At 43.7% G+C, this 14,106-nt stretch overlaps 1 protein-coding gene across 3 annotated transcripts in view; it reads right to left on the bottom strand.

Annotated features, from left to right (window-relative positions):
• The window catches only part of LOC134025291 (glutamate receptor ionotropic, kainate 2-like), a 113,205-nt gene that overhangs the window by 40,089 nt on the left and 59,010 nt on the right, over positions 1 to 14,106 (bottom strand). For all 3 annotated transcript variants that reach the window (XM_062468222.1, XM_062468224.1, XM_062468223.1), the window contains 7 exons: positions 12,991 to 13,134; positions 12,251 to 12,358; positions 11,616 to 11,729; positions 10,856 to 11,062; positions 9,920 to 10,143; positions 6,207 to 6,325; positions 119 to 336 (listed from right to left, as the gene is read on the bottom strand). In XM_062468222.1, coding sequence (XP_062324206.1) covers positions 119 to 336; positions 6,207 to 6,325; positions 9,920 to 10,143; positions 10,856 to 11,062; positions 11,616 to 11,729; positions 12,251 to 12,358; positions 12,991 to 13,134 — 1,134 coding nt within the window. The remainder of the gene's footprint in view (positions 1 to 118; positions 337 to 6,206; positions 6,326 to 9,919; positions 10,144 to 10,855; positions 11,063 to 11,615; positions 11,730 to 12,250; positions 12,359 to 12,990; positions 13,135 to 14,106) is intronic.

Below are 14,106 nucleotides of genomic sequence, written 5' to 3'. Positions count from 1 at the left end.
TGCAGAGTTTGGGATATCTTTTCAACCTCCGAAAGCACCACGCAAGCTCTCACTGAAAAAAAAATATCCATAGATCAGTCCATGGGCCTCTCCAGTTGTGGGTGGTCCAGGGAGTTACCTTGAAGAAGGTCATGGTAGACCCTTCTTCCACCACTCCGTAGAGGATCTTGGTCTGCTTTGCCAGGTCATCGGCTGAGTCGATGGGCGAATCCATCCGCTCCACGGTAAGGAAGGCTGCCAGGTTGGCGGTGTAGGAGGAGATGATGATGAGGGTAAAGAACCACCAGATGCCCCCCACGATACGGGTGGACAGGGCCTTGGGCATGAGCTCCGAGCCTGGGTAGCATGAGCGAGAAGTTAAAGCACAGCACACGGACACCCAGACAACATGGATGCCGGCCTCCCCGACATTTATCAAACTTACAAGTCACCACTTTTCACATGCGTGCATGCAGAGATCTATATTAAAGCTTCAAGGATTGTCATGGAAATAGATAGGTTTGGGTCGGAGATTCATGTATCCAAAGTAACCTCATATCCTGACTCCATATACCACTGTTCTCTGGGGGGTTAAAAGGCCACGGGCAAGAGAAGAGGACTCTGGGTAGTATAGTCCTTTGCTGCTGTAGGCTAGGTTCGGATACAACAGCTGGGCCTAAGACGTTTTAAATGTAATGAACTGCTGTAACTACCTATTTGGAAGCCTGAAAGCTTTAAACATGTCAAATGTAATTAGCAGGCCATGATACGACAAACACCACAACAACTGTTGTATCTGGAAATGCAATGAGGAATATTATATATTTGCTCCGAATAATATGACATGGTATTTAAACATGAGCTACCATATGTTCCCCATCTTAAAAAAAATAAAATGCTTACTAGATGATCGGACATAAAGTTTCTATCAGTTACAGTACATGAGAACTCGACTAGTCATACTGAACTGTTACGGAGGCACTGGGAAATTTCACAGCCATTATGTCTTTAAATAATCACACTGTTCCTCGGGCTTTGTCCTCAAGACTGGAGAAACCAATTTAAACGTAAATGGCTGTTAGCCTCCAAAACTTACCGCTGCCTTTTGGATGGCAGCTTGAACTTGGCTTGTTTGGATTCTAAAACAAAAATGGCCCCACTGTCATCCTCTCTGAATCTACGTTAACAGTCAAATTACAGTGCTTTCCTTGCTAAACAAAATAACTTTAACATAAAAACAACTAGAGAGGGTACAATTTCTGGGGAAATTGTAGGGTGTGCTTGCTTGCGTCGGTTGCACAGGGGTCCGTTTTTTAATGAAATTGTACAACTGATATTTCTGTATATTTTATATAAAAATGCATAGGGCCTACTTATTATTTATAAAGATTACATAGATTTAAAAGCATCTTTTTTTGCTGCTCATTTACAACTCAAAATACGAGTGAAGTGTAGAATGAAATATGATGTCTTCTCATTTCCCCTGCAAGAGGCAGCCTCATAGCTGAATCAAAACGAATAAATTTGGCAGACCGGTGTAAAAATTGACCTTATCTCTATGACTTAAACGTCCTTTTAAGTTTTCCCTTCTCGTGATATTTTCAGGCATTTAGCCTACTCATATTGCATTCATTCATTAATAAAGAACCCCCTTTGAAGATTATTCTACAAGTTACCGGCAGTAGAAGATGGAATCGCGATTCAAACAGTAGCCTACCATCTGCTAACTGAAAATATGCCCCCAAAAACGTAAATAAGCTTGACATTTATTTAGTGAAAAATCGCTCATTCATAAAAAGCTCACTGGTAGCGATCATTGTCAGTAACAACGCAAAATGCGATATAGCCCTGTGTGGAGAAGCTGCCCCGGTAAATTCTACTACTACAGTACAGTACTAGACTACTGCTGTGTTCGTCTTGGTAGCGATTGCGTTGGTTGAATTCGATTTAACGTTCCGTTGTACGGTTTAGTCTGAAATTAATTATTTTCATGAACAGATTGACAAAGTTTAGGCTGTGGCAATGAAGTTCAGGTTAGTAGTCAGATAGTTTCACCTATTGAAAGACTTTTGATTTAAGTAAGGGGAGTGCCGAACATGTTCTGTCGCCGTTTGACTTCCTAAACAGCTGTGTAGATGTTGTAATGTGTCTCGCGTAGGCTACAGCGTTGCAGTGAGCAACACTGGTTTGAAACCACAGGTAATGATAATTTCACTAACAAATCGTTTAGTTGTAATGTAATGTCATAATAAATCCTACAACGAAAATGTATTTGTGAGGAATGTTTATTTTAACGATTGAAAACAGATGCATCATAGACCACTGTAGTATGTGTTGCCCGGACAACAGAGGCTAATGTCATGCTAATACTACAATGAAATAGTAGACTACCATTTCCGAAAGTAGATGTGGGCCTACTTCCTTAATAATATCAGCTAATATTGTACATTACATTTCACAATTGTGTTTCACATCACAAAGTAAAATGAGTAAATAGTTATCACCCTGGCCTCTTTGCTTGTGGCGTTTCTGCAGCTACCTTGCAGTAAAGCTATAGTTAGCCTAGCTATCCCCCAAGTTAACAGATGCAAAACGAATGTTCTGCTACAGGTAGTCACGCGTGTTTTCGTGACGTCAGTAACGTCAGTGACTGTGGCTAGCAAATTAGCCACTGTTAGCTTCACTTTTCGCCACAAAAACTTAACTTAAAGTTAAGCCTAAACCATGCAACGGAACATAAATAAAAATACAAGCAACTCAATCGCTACCAAGACAAAACTTTTGACACCTAGGTTGTCTATGTAGGCCAAATATTGACTGAGATTTAGGGGGGCAAAAATAAACTAGAAACGGCTGTTCCTGCGAAACAGCAGTGAGAATGCTGAAAACCTGAATGGGGATAGCTGACCATGCTAAAAAAGCGGAAAATTGTGAAAATTTAGTAGAAAGTTATAAGCTGAAGCGCCTGAAAGGTATTTTTGAAAGGGGCTGGAGCTGGATGAATGTATAAAACAACAGAAAAGAGAAGAAAAATGCAAAAAGAGAAATAATTCTGAAGAATTTGAAAATTTTGCAGAAAATTATTTGCTGGAGTTTCAAAAGGCCTGAAATGTATGTTAGAAAGGACCTGCAGCAAGATGAAGGCAGAAAAGTACAGAAAAGAGAAGAAAAATGCAAAAGTACTGGCAGTTGGAAGGTACTGCTGTGAAAGGTATTTTTGAAAGGACCTGGAGCAAAATGAAGGCAGAAAACAGAAGAAAACAGAAGAAAAGAAGAAGAAAAATGCAAAACAATAAGGGCAAAAATTCAGAAAGATGAGCTGCAGGAAAATGTGTAAATTTTGCAGAAAACCAGTTGCTGAAGTCTGGGTTGAACGAATTTGAAGGTAAAAGGACAACACTGGAATGACTTGAACTTGCTGGAAAAACGTAGCAACCGTTGGTCATTGGCAACAGACTGGCAACATTTCTAACCTAGAATCTAGGTTTCAGGTTCAAGACGGAAGAGAAACTAATCATGTGTGCCTGCACACCCAGTCCTGTTCAGACACTTAATTTAAGATGACATCAAAATAATAATTCATAGTGAAGGGTTGCCAATGTTGTCGTTGTCCCTGGTGAGTTTTTTATACTTAAATAATAAGATCATGCTACATCTAAACAGCGGATCATTTCTTGCAAGTGTGTCAAAGTGGTAGTTTTACAGACTGTATTAACACCATAGGCTTGAATAATAACCGAGGGCGTGAAGCTAGAGAGAGGATGCAATGGAAAATTTCCTACATAAGCTAGATCTACTGCTTCAAATTGAAAACGGAGACCATCTTTTGATTAAAGACAAGTTCCTTAACCTCTGTTGTCAATATCACCAATAAAAAGTAAATACTCTTCAGTTACGAAGCATTTGTTGGTAATGAATGGTAGTTATTAGACCGTATGTGACCTGGTTTCGCCGTTCTATTAGCAGCCATGATGACAGTAGCGTCACTAGAATGGCCATAACTAACAAAAGATCAAATATCGAATCTGTCCGCTGTTCTACATTGCCCACACAATTACGTATATTTCATTCCAAGACTCCGAAAACATAGATATCCTATGTGTCTGTGCGGTCAGAAATACAACTCCTTTGGCAGTTTCAAAAACGTTCATGGTGTGTGTCTGTTTGGTTGCCACGGTGATGGCGCAGCTGTGATAGCTAACGAGCTAGGCAGAGAGAAAAACGAACATTTACCTAGCATCCACACCTCAAACAAGTTGACCTAGACGCAAAACTACACGTCCAATCAATAAAATGAGGATATTTTCCGAGACCCAAGACTGCCGAAACTAGAGATGTCCTTTATATGTCTATGCGGTCAGAAATATGTCTCTACCGGCAGTTTCGAAATCGTCTTCCTTCTTGCTTTCTCTGACGGATTTTACCCACCTCTCCATTGAAGTGAGAGAATTTGAAAGGCTGCTCTCGCTTCAAGGCTCATAGCTGAAAATCTGTAAATGTGAGCTCTTTAGTAGTTACATTGGCTGAAAGAGGACACATGTTTCCTACATTTTAAGGTATAACTTGTTTCTGTAAGTTAAACTATATGAAAGTTACAGGAATTTGTTTGACAATTTAGTTGAATATCAGAAAAAGAGCAGGCAGCAGTGTGCCACTCTGCTTGCTGCTCATTCATAAAAATCAAGAAGGAGCAAAAGTTTTCATGTATTTGAAACTGTCATAATTCAAAATTGGCTGAATATTTCAAAAAGCTGAATCATTTGGGAATAGCTGAATGTCTTGTGAACATTTTAAAGGTTGAATGGTGTCTCTAGCTGAAAGTATGCTGAAGTAGTTACGTTTGAAAGAGGAGGAAGCTTTTTAATGATTTGAAAGGATTTACCATTACTTTTAATGGGAAAATAATTTGCACAAAAACCTTAATATCTTAAAAAGTATAAAAGTGAGAAATACCAAAAGACATAGCACACATCTCCTGAAGGAGCTGAACGTTTTGATACAAAAATTGTAGGAATCTGTGAAAGTATGCAGGACTAGTTAAAGGACAAAAAACGGCGGAAGAACTAAGAAGTTGGAAAAACAATAGTGAGAATGCTGAACAGCATTCTCACAATAATAATATATGTGAGAGAACAAAGGTTGTGCTCTCGACGAAGGCTTGAGCACACCCAATAAATATATATGTGAGAGAACAAAGGTTGTGCTCTCGCCGAAGGCTTGAGCACATCCAATAATATATACGTAAGAGAACAAAGGTTGTGCCCTTGCCGAAGGCAAAGCACGCGCAATTATCAGTTGTTTAGTCAAGCTGGAATAGCACTGTATTTTGTGTGTATTTATGAATATATACATAAATATAAACAAAAAAAAAGTTCTGAAACGTTATTTCATCCAATCCACCAAGCAACTCAAAACAAGAGTGAATACCAACAGAAGAATATTGCAGGAGATTTTGGCAATTTTTTTTGGGCCGCTACCCACACGGTTAGCTGTGTTGCTCATTCCATGAATGCACGATCCTTACAAGTTGTACCTCGTTGTAAAGGTGACTAATCAGGCTTTCCAATGAATATAAAATACAATACCAATTGGTATTACTGAAGGGGAGGAGTAATCCCCTTCTAACCAACATAATAATGTTGGTTAGTTGTAACGGATTTGTTGTACTCGCTGTGAAATATTTTACTGTTGATTGTTTTTCTACAGGTACACTCTTGCACTTTTTGAGTTTCATGTTGTTTAATTGTAACTTGTTTAACTGCATGCTCTTATGGTTCTTCCCTTTGGCACTTATTTGGTTTTTCACAATGTATGCTTCATGTTTTGGCTCCTCGCAATGTTTGGGGCTATATCGTTGTTATGATCAGTGACCTATGCACTTTTGTAAATCTCTCTCTTGGAAGTCGCTTTGGATAAAAGCGTCTGCTAAATGCCTAAATGTAATGTAATCGACCGAAATAACGTTTCCGAACTTTTTTTGAGGAGTTTATAAATAGGTGAATGTGTGTGTATTTATATAAGTACATGTGTTATTTAAATACATACTATATATATGTCTATATATATGTTCTAACTCAAATGAACCCCAACTGTACAACTAAACCTCTGCTATACACTCCCAGAGGCCTCAGAATGCACCAGGCAGGGCCTGGGTAAGACCGTGCTACACCCCTCTTAGAGACAGTGGGACATGGGGAGCCACAGCACCAGCAGGCGGAAGTGTCTACCTTGCTGCATGAGAGCCCCAACACCAAACCAGAAACTATTAAGGAGTGTGAAATTGTTTTCCACCACGTCTGAGTCCGGGTTGCATGGATGCGGGTTGTACCATTCGTAGGGGCTAAACCTGAGACGAGAGAGAAAAAACAACAAACAAAAAACACAGATGCGCAGGTCAATTAATGGGACAGATAAATATATGTATATCTTTCACACAAGACAATGTGTCTGGCTGTGTGTAGGGAGGTGATAAAAGCATCCAGAATAATTTGTGGAGAGGTTACGGAGGGAAACAAAAGCAATATAACGCTGTTTGATTCCCCCCCCCCCTCTCCCTCCCCCCACGACCACCCCTAGGCTTGTACTCTCCACGGTGAGCAAAACAAATCATTCACCTTGTCCAGATCAACATATTGACGTATTCAAATGTTTCCAGTTTATTGTGAGGGGGGCCGATCGATGGAGTGAAATAACGCTGTCCTCTGTGATAACATCTCCGGCTGTGATAATCTTTTAAAGTCCGCTGTGATTCATTGACTGCTTCTCCTTTTGGTTGCCATAACTGAGGGATCCCTACTGCCTCCTAGTCACCCCTCCACCTAAACCCAACCCAACTATTCCAAACTACACACCTCCAACCCTCCAAACCTTCCATTTATTCTCTTCCTTCCCCACTGCCTTTCCTTTCTCCTCCTGCCCCCTACCTTTCCTTGTCCCCGTAATTCATGGGAGTCAGGTGGCTGAGCGGTGAGGGAATCGGGCTAGTAATCCGAAGGTTGCCAGTTCGATTCCCGGTCATGCCAGCTGACGTTGTGTCCTTGGGCAAGGCACTTCACCCTACTTGCCTCGGGGGAATGTCCCTGTACTTACTGTAAGTCGCTCTGGATAAGAGCGTCTGCTAAATGACTAAATGTAATTCCCTTGCTATCTACCTCTCTGTCTCTTCAAGCCAACCTGGGGATTTTTCTCATTTAATATCCTAAGCGAGGGTGGAACGGCCTTATTGTGTCAGCATTTAGCATCAGGAGCTGATTGAGTTTGTGCTGAAGTGGATGAGAGGAGCAGTGACACTGTACCAAGGCGGTGGGGACTGGGAAATGTTGTCGGGTGTCAATAGGCTGGAGTCACACATTGAATGTAAATAGATCAGCATAAGATGTCGTCAAACAGAGGCAAATCCATTGTCAACTACCTACAAACATAGATCTAATTCAAAATGGTATTTTAAATATTTTTCAATGGTGGGTGTGGGGGTTGGGTGTTTGGATGGTAAAGGTAATGTGTTCCACTGTATGCTAGAAAGGAACAATGAAACACAAACTAGTATTGCGCTGATACCATATTATGTTAGAACCCAGTTCTTCTGCTCATAACACAGACTGTTATAACACAGCTGTGGCAACACCCATGGGGTTCCAAGAAGAAGACTCAAAACGTCACAAATCAATTCCTTAAAAAGTTACTCTCTTTCCCCATATGTGTCTTGCACAAATACTGCATTTCATCAGTGTGTGGTTTGGGGTTGTTTTTCCTATCATCATAACCACCATTCTTAATTAAGGTTCTCCTTTACTGGCAGTAAAGGAGTGTGAATCAGTGGATTTCAAGCACACATTCGTTTTGTGTTGCCTTTACTGCTGCTCTTCCTGGTACAAGTCCCTGTGGGCATCATATTGGAGGACATGGCAGTGATGACACACCATAAGTCTTCCTGTCAGCCCTATCTGGCCGCCTTCATTTGCTGGAATGTCAATAAGCTCGGTCTCCTTGGAGCTGCTGGACACTGTTGCTACACGATGTGCCTGTGTAGCTCTCTGTGTGGAATGCAGTGTGTGCGTGTGTGTGTGTGCCAAATACGGTATTCATAAATGCATGTATGTGTGGAGTCGGTGTGTGTTTGTGTAAATCATTCAGTATATGTGTAAGTGAACCTGTGTAAGAAAGAGACAGAAAGAGAAAGGCAGAAAGAGATAAGAGGAAGAGAAGAAAACCCCTTTCTTTCTCTCACTAATGTGACATACATACACAAATGCAGGGAGCAGCAAAGACAGAGGGCAGATAGGATGGAAGAAGAGAAAGAAAGAAAGACAAAGCGAGAGAGAGAACAAAATCCACCGTGTGACCTATTGGCTATGTCCATCTGGGCCATGCTTCGTACACTGATCACCAGGAAGACTATGTGCAACACGCCAGGGTAAGGTCACCCCCTCGGGCATAACACAAGGGACATGTCAGACAGCACACTATGTACATGTCCTCATGGTGCCAACACATATTCTACAAACATATAGCATATTTATATACATCATATATATATATATCCCCATCCTTTCCTTATATAAAACCGCCTAAAGAGGGTAAATGTGCATGTGGAGGTTGGAAATCCTGAGGTGAACAGACATCTTTGCTCTGGTTGATGAAACACTTTCGAGTGGCTATGTTCCAAGAACAAGCAAACACAAAACAAAAGATCAATTCACAGAGTGCAAAAATGAAATGTTCAGCAGATAAAAAAAAACAGAAAAGGGTGCTTTTGCAGAGTGTCGAAAACAGGGGTGGTGTGGGTGTATGGGGTTGGGAGAAGGGGAGGGGGCTCTGTATTTCTGGCAGTGATTACAATACTGCCTCCTGTGAATCATTTTTTTTATAGATCAGAACCAAAACGTACACTGAAATGTATTACACCAAATGCGGAATCTAGAAAATCGAATGAATCCAATGAAGCTAATTAAGGAATGAAGAAGAGATGAATGTGGTGAAGAAAATTGTGGAAACCTGTGAATACTTTTTTGCCATCAACCTAAAACTGCTTTTCAAGTAGAAAGGTTCAATTGAAAAATGTTTAGAGGTTTGTATAGTTTAGAGGACTGTCCCACAAGGCTTCTAAGAGTGTGTACAGCAACATATTGTAAATGCTGTGGCTTACTAAAACATACAAGACTAATTCAGTGTGTCTTGAAATGAACAACAAATGGGCATATTGTGATCTAACTTAGGTTACAGTTGCTGCTTCTCTCGCAGGTGATCGTATTGCCGGTAACATCAGCGAAAGGTGCATTAACAACAAAACCCTCAGGCTTAAACCAAAGCCGGTTGCCGTAAGAGAGCTCAGAGGTTAACTTAACACCTTTCTGCATTGAACATGCGTACAAGCTATCATGAGCAGCAGTGATTTACTTACCAAGCCTAAGTATACCCTATGTAACAGCTGCAGAGGGAGTACACTAAAACAAGGCTCTGCAAATGTGCTGGCCAACAAAGGTAATTGGTCAACATGGGAAACAATTTCCAGAAATTGTGTTATAGAAGGCACCTCTAAAAGTAAACCCAGCAACATACAATGTCCAAGGTTCACTCAGAGATGGGAAAAGGCCATGCAGACAGTTTCTTCTGGTCCTTCTTGCCCAAGGCTAACTAAGGCTGTCAACACTATAATACTCCAGCTGAGGGCAGTCTTAAAGTAGCTTTTGGGGCATGTTTCTTACACTGTCTTAATCTGACTACATTCACACTCTGTCAGAGCTTTCCAGAAGGCAAACTAGCTTGTTTGTCAGTTTCACACACTGGCGCTCTGGGGGCAAATTCAGCTGTCTGTTTGTGTAAGCAGGGAGAGAGGGAGGGAGGAAGATGGGGGGGAGAGAGGGAGGAAAGGAGGAAAGGAGAAGGGGAGGGACAGTGCCTTGGCAGGGCGGGGCGAAGGAGGGAAAGAAGTGTGTGTTACCTGGCAATGACAAACAGCACACAACTGACACCCAAGCAAGCCAGCAGAATATACATCCAGATATCGGGCGAGAGAGGGTTGAGGAAGGAGAACACCCCAGGGTTGGTTCCGTTGGGCTTGCGGTAGAGAATACTTATCCCCAGCGTCATGAAGGGCTTGGAGAAGTCAATGACCTTCTCGCGCACATAGGTGATGGCCAGGGGAGCAACTGCCAGGTCGGCTTTCTGCACAGAAAAAGAGAAAGCAATGAAAAGTCCACCAATCAGTGACCAAGGGAAAAACTTCACAACAAATCAAATTAAGATCTGGTATCTGTCAACAGCTGGAGCTGGCCAATGACAGATGCTGAAGGATCGCATGATGAGCAAGTTGCCAAGCTCGTTAATTCCGCTGAGAATGAGAGTTAAAAATATTTTTGTGTTTTTGAGGAAATTATTCTCCCAATCTGTTTTAGCTATGTCACTTGCGAAGTGGTTTGATCAAAGAATGACTCTGCCCACTAATCGATTGTTCCAACATGGTGGGGGTTTAAACGAGAAAAGGGGGGAAACCATGGCAACACTGATGCTTACCTGTTGCGTTATGTGCATCCGTGTATATATGCTTCTCTGTATATGTGTGTGTTCATGCAGTTGCTGGTCTGAATGTATGTGTGTGTCTGGTGTGTCTGCTGGTCTGAATGTATGCCTGTGTGTGTGTTTGGTGTGTTTGCTGGTCTGTATGTATGTATGTATATATGTATGTATGTATGTATGTGTGTACCTGGTGGGTCTGCTGGTCTGAATGTATGCCTGTGTGTGTGTTTGGTGTGTTTTCTGGTCTGTATGTATGTATATATGCATGTATTTGTGTACCTGGTGGGTCTGCTGGTTGTGTATGTATGTGAGTGTGTGTGTGCGCGTGCAATCGTCTAGTGCGTGCATGGAGCTAACTCACGTGGTCAATGAGCTCGCGCACCATACCGCTCCACTGGCCGGTGCTCTCCTCCAGGGCGCCGTACTTGCCATCCTCCACCAGTCGCACCTCGTAGCGGAAGCCCAGGATGTTGGACAGCTCCCGCAGCAGGTCGATGCAGTAGCCCTCAAAGCGGTCGTTCCCATAGAGAGGCTTGTCCGACTTCTTGAACATCACGTACGGCTCCTCCTGAAGAGTGGAAGGACACGTCGGGAGGAAGAGAGGGAAGGAGGGGGAGAGGGGGAGGGAGGGATGCAGAGGGAGGTAAGGAGGGAGAAAGGACAGGGAGATAGGAGAGGGAGATGGAGAAAGGGAGAGGGCAGTTAGAGAGGGGAGAAAGAGAGGGAGACAGAGAGAGGGGGAGGGAGAGAGGGGGGAAGGAGAGGGAGGAGGGAAAGATGAGGGAAGGGAGGGATGGAGAGGACGGGAGGGAGGGAGAGAGGGAGGGGGAGAAGGAAAGAGAAAGGGAGAGAGAGAAAGAAAAAGGAAAAGAAAGGGAGGGAGGAAGAGAGAGAGATTGATGGATTCAGAGGGTGAGCAAGCAGGTGTGGAATTAAAGGAGAGAGAAAGAGAGAGAGGTGAGTAAAAGGAGTGAGAGAATAACAGGATACATGGGAGATAGTTGTCCAGAGAAAGGAAAAAGCTGGAAGGCTTAATAAAAGAAACCTTTTGTTGTCTTGGCTATAGTGTCCAAATTGCTCTACTGTTCCTTTAAAAGTGTGTGTGTATGTGTGTGTAGTACCAGTATGGTGGAGACGCGCAGGGATTTGTTAGCCAGAGAGTCGGTGATGTTGCTTGTCTTGCTCTTGTGTTTCTCTGTCATGTTCAGACCACTGGGGGGGTCCCAGGTTCCAATCTGTTGGAGAAAAAACAGGTGTATGGTCTTTATACAGTAGTGCTGCACGCAGCTGTTGTGGTGGCAAAAACACATGCCTAGACAACCACACACACACACACACAAACTCACACACACTTGTCCTAGGACACCCTCCTTAATACTCATGTTCAGCACACACACATTTTTTTAACTTTTGGAGTCAAAATAATATAAATTCTATTATTTTCTATTCTGATATTTGAATTAAACCTCTAAACGTTGACGCTAACCTTGAACTAAAAACCTCAAACGTCAACCATAAACCTAATCCTTTACAGATGTAGGGCTGTTTTGGTAGATCTGAATAATCTTAACACCTTTGTCCCTTATCACATTCGTCTGGAACAGTAGGTAATTTGCACCTACAGGACTATGAACTCAAGCTTCTATAGAACTATAAACTCAAGCCTATCCGACCCCTTAACTAAATTCCCAAAAAATTCTAATTCCTAAAATAACGTTACAAATTGTTATTACACATACAACACTCAAATACACACCTTTTCCAGTCCGTCCTCCTTTAGGCTAATCACATCGAGGTCAAAGTCCGTCCTTAATCCGTTGGTCTTGTTGAAGAGAATGCGTCCAGTTAGACCGTCCCAATGAGCCTGCGATACAGACACACACCCCTCCATTACTCACCAACACAACAAGAACACAAACACAACAAAAACACACAAAGTTGGAACACTCAAAGGATGTATCATTCGATTAGTCATATACCATCTTATACCCTTTTAAGCGTACATCAAAACTCCACAACTTTTTGGGAGTTTTGCATTCTCTCTCTCTCTCTCTCTCTCTCTCTCTCTCTCTCTCTCTCTCTCTCTCTCTCTCTCTCTCTCTCTCTCTCTCTCTCTTTCTCTCTGCACTGTCTCAATTTAAACACTGCACAGAACAAGGGACACAAGAGACAAGGCTTTGTCACACAGAGCCTTTGATATACCGGTATTTGGATGGATAGCTAGATAGAAAGATAGATTGCCCCATTCGAGACCCATGTGTAGACATGCACAAACGTGTGCTTGCTGCACATCAAACAACCCGGACACACAAAAACACACACGTAAACCACAGGGAAAGACAAAATACAGTAAAACAGCAAAACAAATAATTGTAAAAAATTGCTGGGCCGAGACAGCTGTGGGTGGACACTAGGTGTGGGATCACGCTGGTGGTTCGGAGTAGAAGGAGGGCGAGGGGGCCGGGAGAAGAGGGGGTTGTCACGACGTTGGCGTACCTCCTTGATGAGGCTGATGAAGCGCCCCCCGAAGCGCCAGGGCTTGTGGCGGTTGCACTGCAGCGAGCTCACAGTGATCTGCTGCGCCTGCTGCACTGCCACGGCAACCACGTGCACGGCGTCGTACATCAGCGCTGCGTCCGTCTGTTGAGGGGGGGGGTGGGGGGGGGAGTGGAGAGAGAGTTTTATTTATTAATTTATTTGTCCATCCATCCATCCATCATCTTCCGCTTGTCCGGGGGTCGGGTCGCGGGGGCAGCAACCTAAGCAGGGAGGCCCAGACTTTCCTCTCCCCGGCCACTTCCACCAGCTCTTCCTGGGGGACCCCGAGGCGTTCCCAGGCCAGCCGAGAGACATAGTCCCTCCAGCGTGTCCTGGGTCTTCCCCGGGGCCTCTTCCCAGTGGGACGTGCCCAGAACACCTCACCAGGGAGGTGTCCAGGAGGCATCCTTATCAGATGCCCGAGCCACCTCAACTGGCCCCTCTCGACGCGGAGGAGCAGCGGTTCTACTCCGAGCCCCTCCCGGATGACCGAGCTTCTCACCCTATCTCTAAGGGAGAGCCCGGACACCCTGCAGAGAAAACTCATTTCGGCCGCTTGTATTCGCGATCTCGTTCTTTCGGTCACTACCCACAGTTCGTGACCATAGGTGAGGGTAGGAACGTAGATCGACTGGTAAATAGAGAGCTTCGCCTTTCGACTCAGCTCCTTCTTCACCACAACGGACCGATGCAGAGCCCGCATCACTGCGGACGCCGCACCGATCCGCCTGTCGATCTCGCGCTCCATCCTTCCCTCACTCGTGAACAAGACCCCGAGATACTTGAACTCCTCCGCTTGGGACAAGATCTCCTCCCCGACCCGGAGATTGCACTCCATCTTTTTCCGGTCGATAACCATGGCCTCAGATTTGGAGGTGCTGATTCCCATCCCAGCCGCTTCGCATTCGGTTGCGAACCGCTCCAGTGAGAGCTGGAGGTCACGGCCCGATGAAGCCAACAGGACCACATCATCCGCAAAAAGCAGCGACCCGATCCTGAGGTCCCCAAACCGGACCCCCTCAAGGCCCTGGCTGCGCCTAGAAATTCTGTCCATATAAGTTATGAACAGAATCG

This window comes from Osmerus eperlanus, chromosome 8, assembly GCF_963692335.1.
Source record: "Osmerus eperlanus chromosome 8, fOsmEpe2.1, whole genome shotgun sequence".
In the NCBI taxonomy this organism is placed as follows: Eukaryota; Metazoa; Chordata; class Actinopteri; order Osmeriformes; family Osmeridae; genus Osmerus; species Osmerus eperlanus.
Note: the sequence above shows the minus strand (reverse complement) of the source record. Positions and strands in the feature narration are given on the sequence as shown.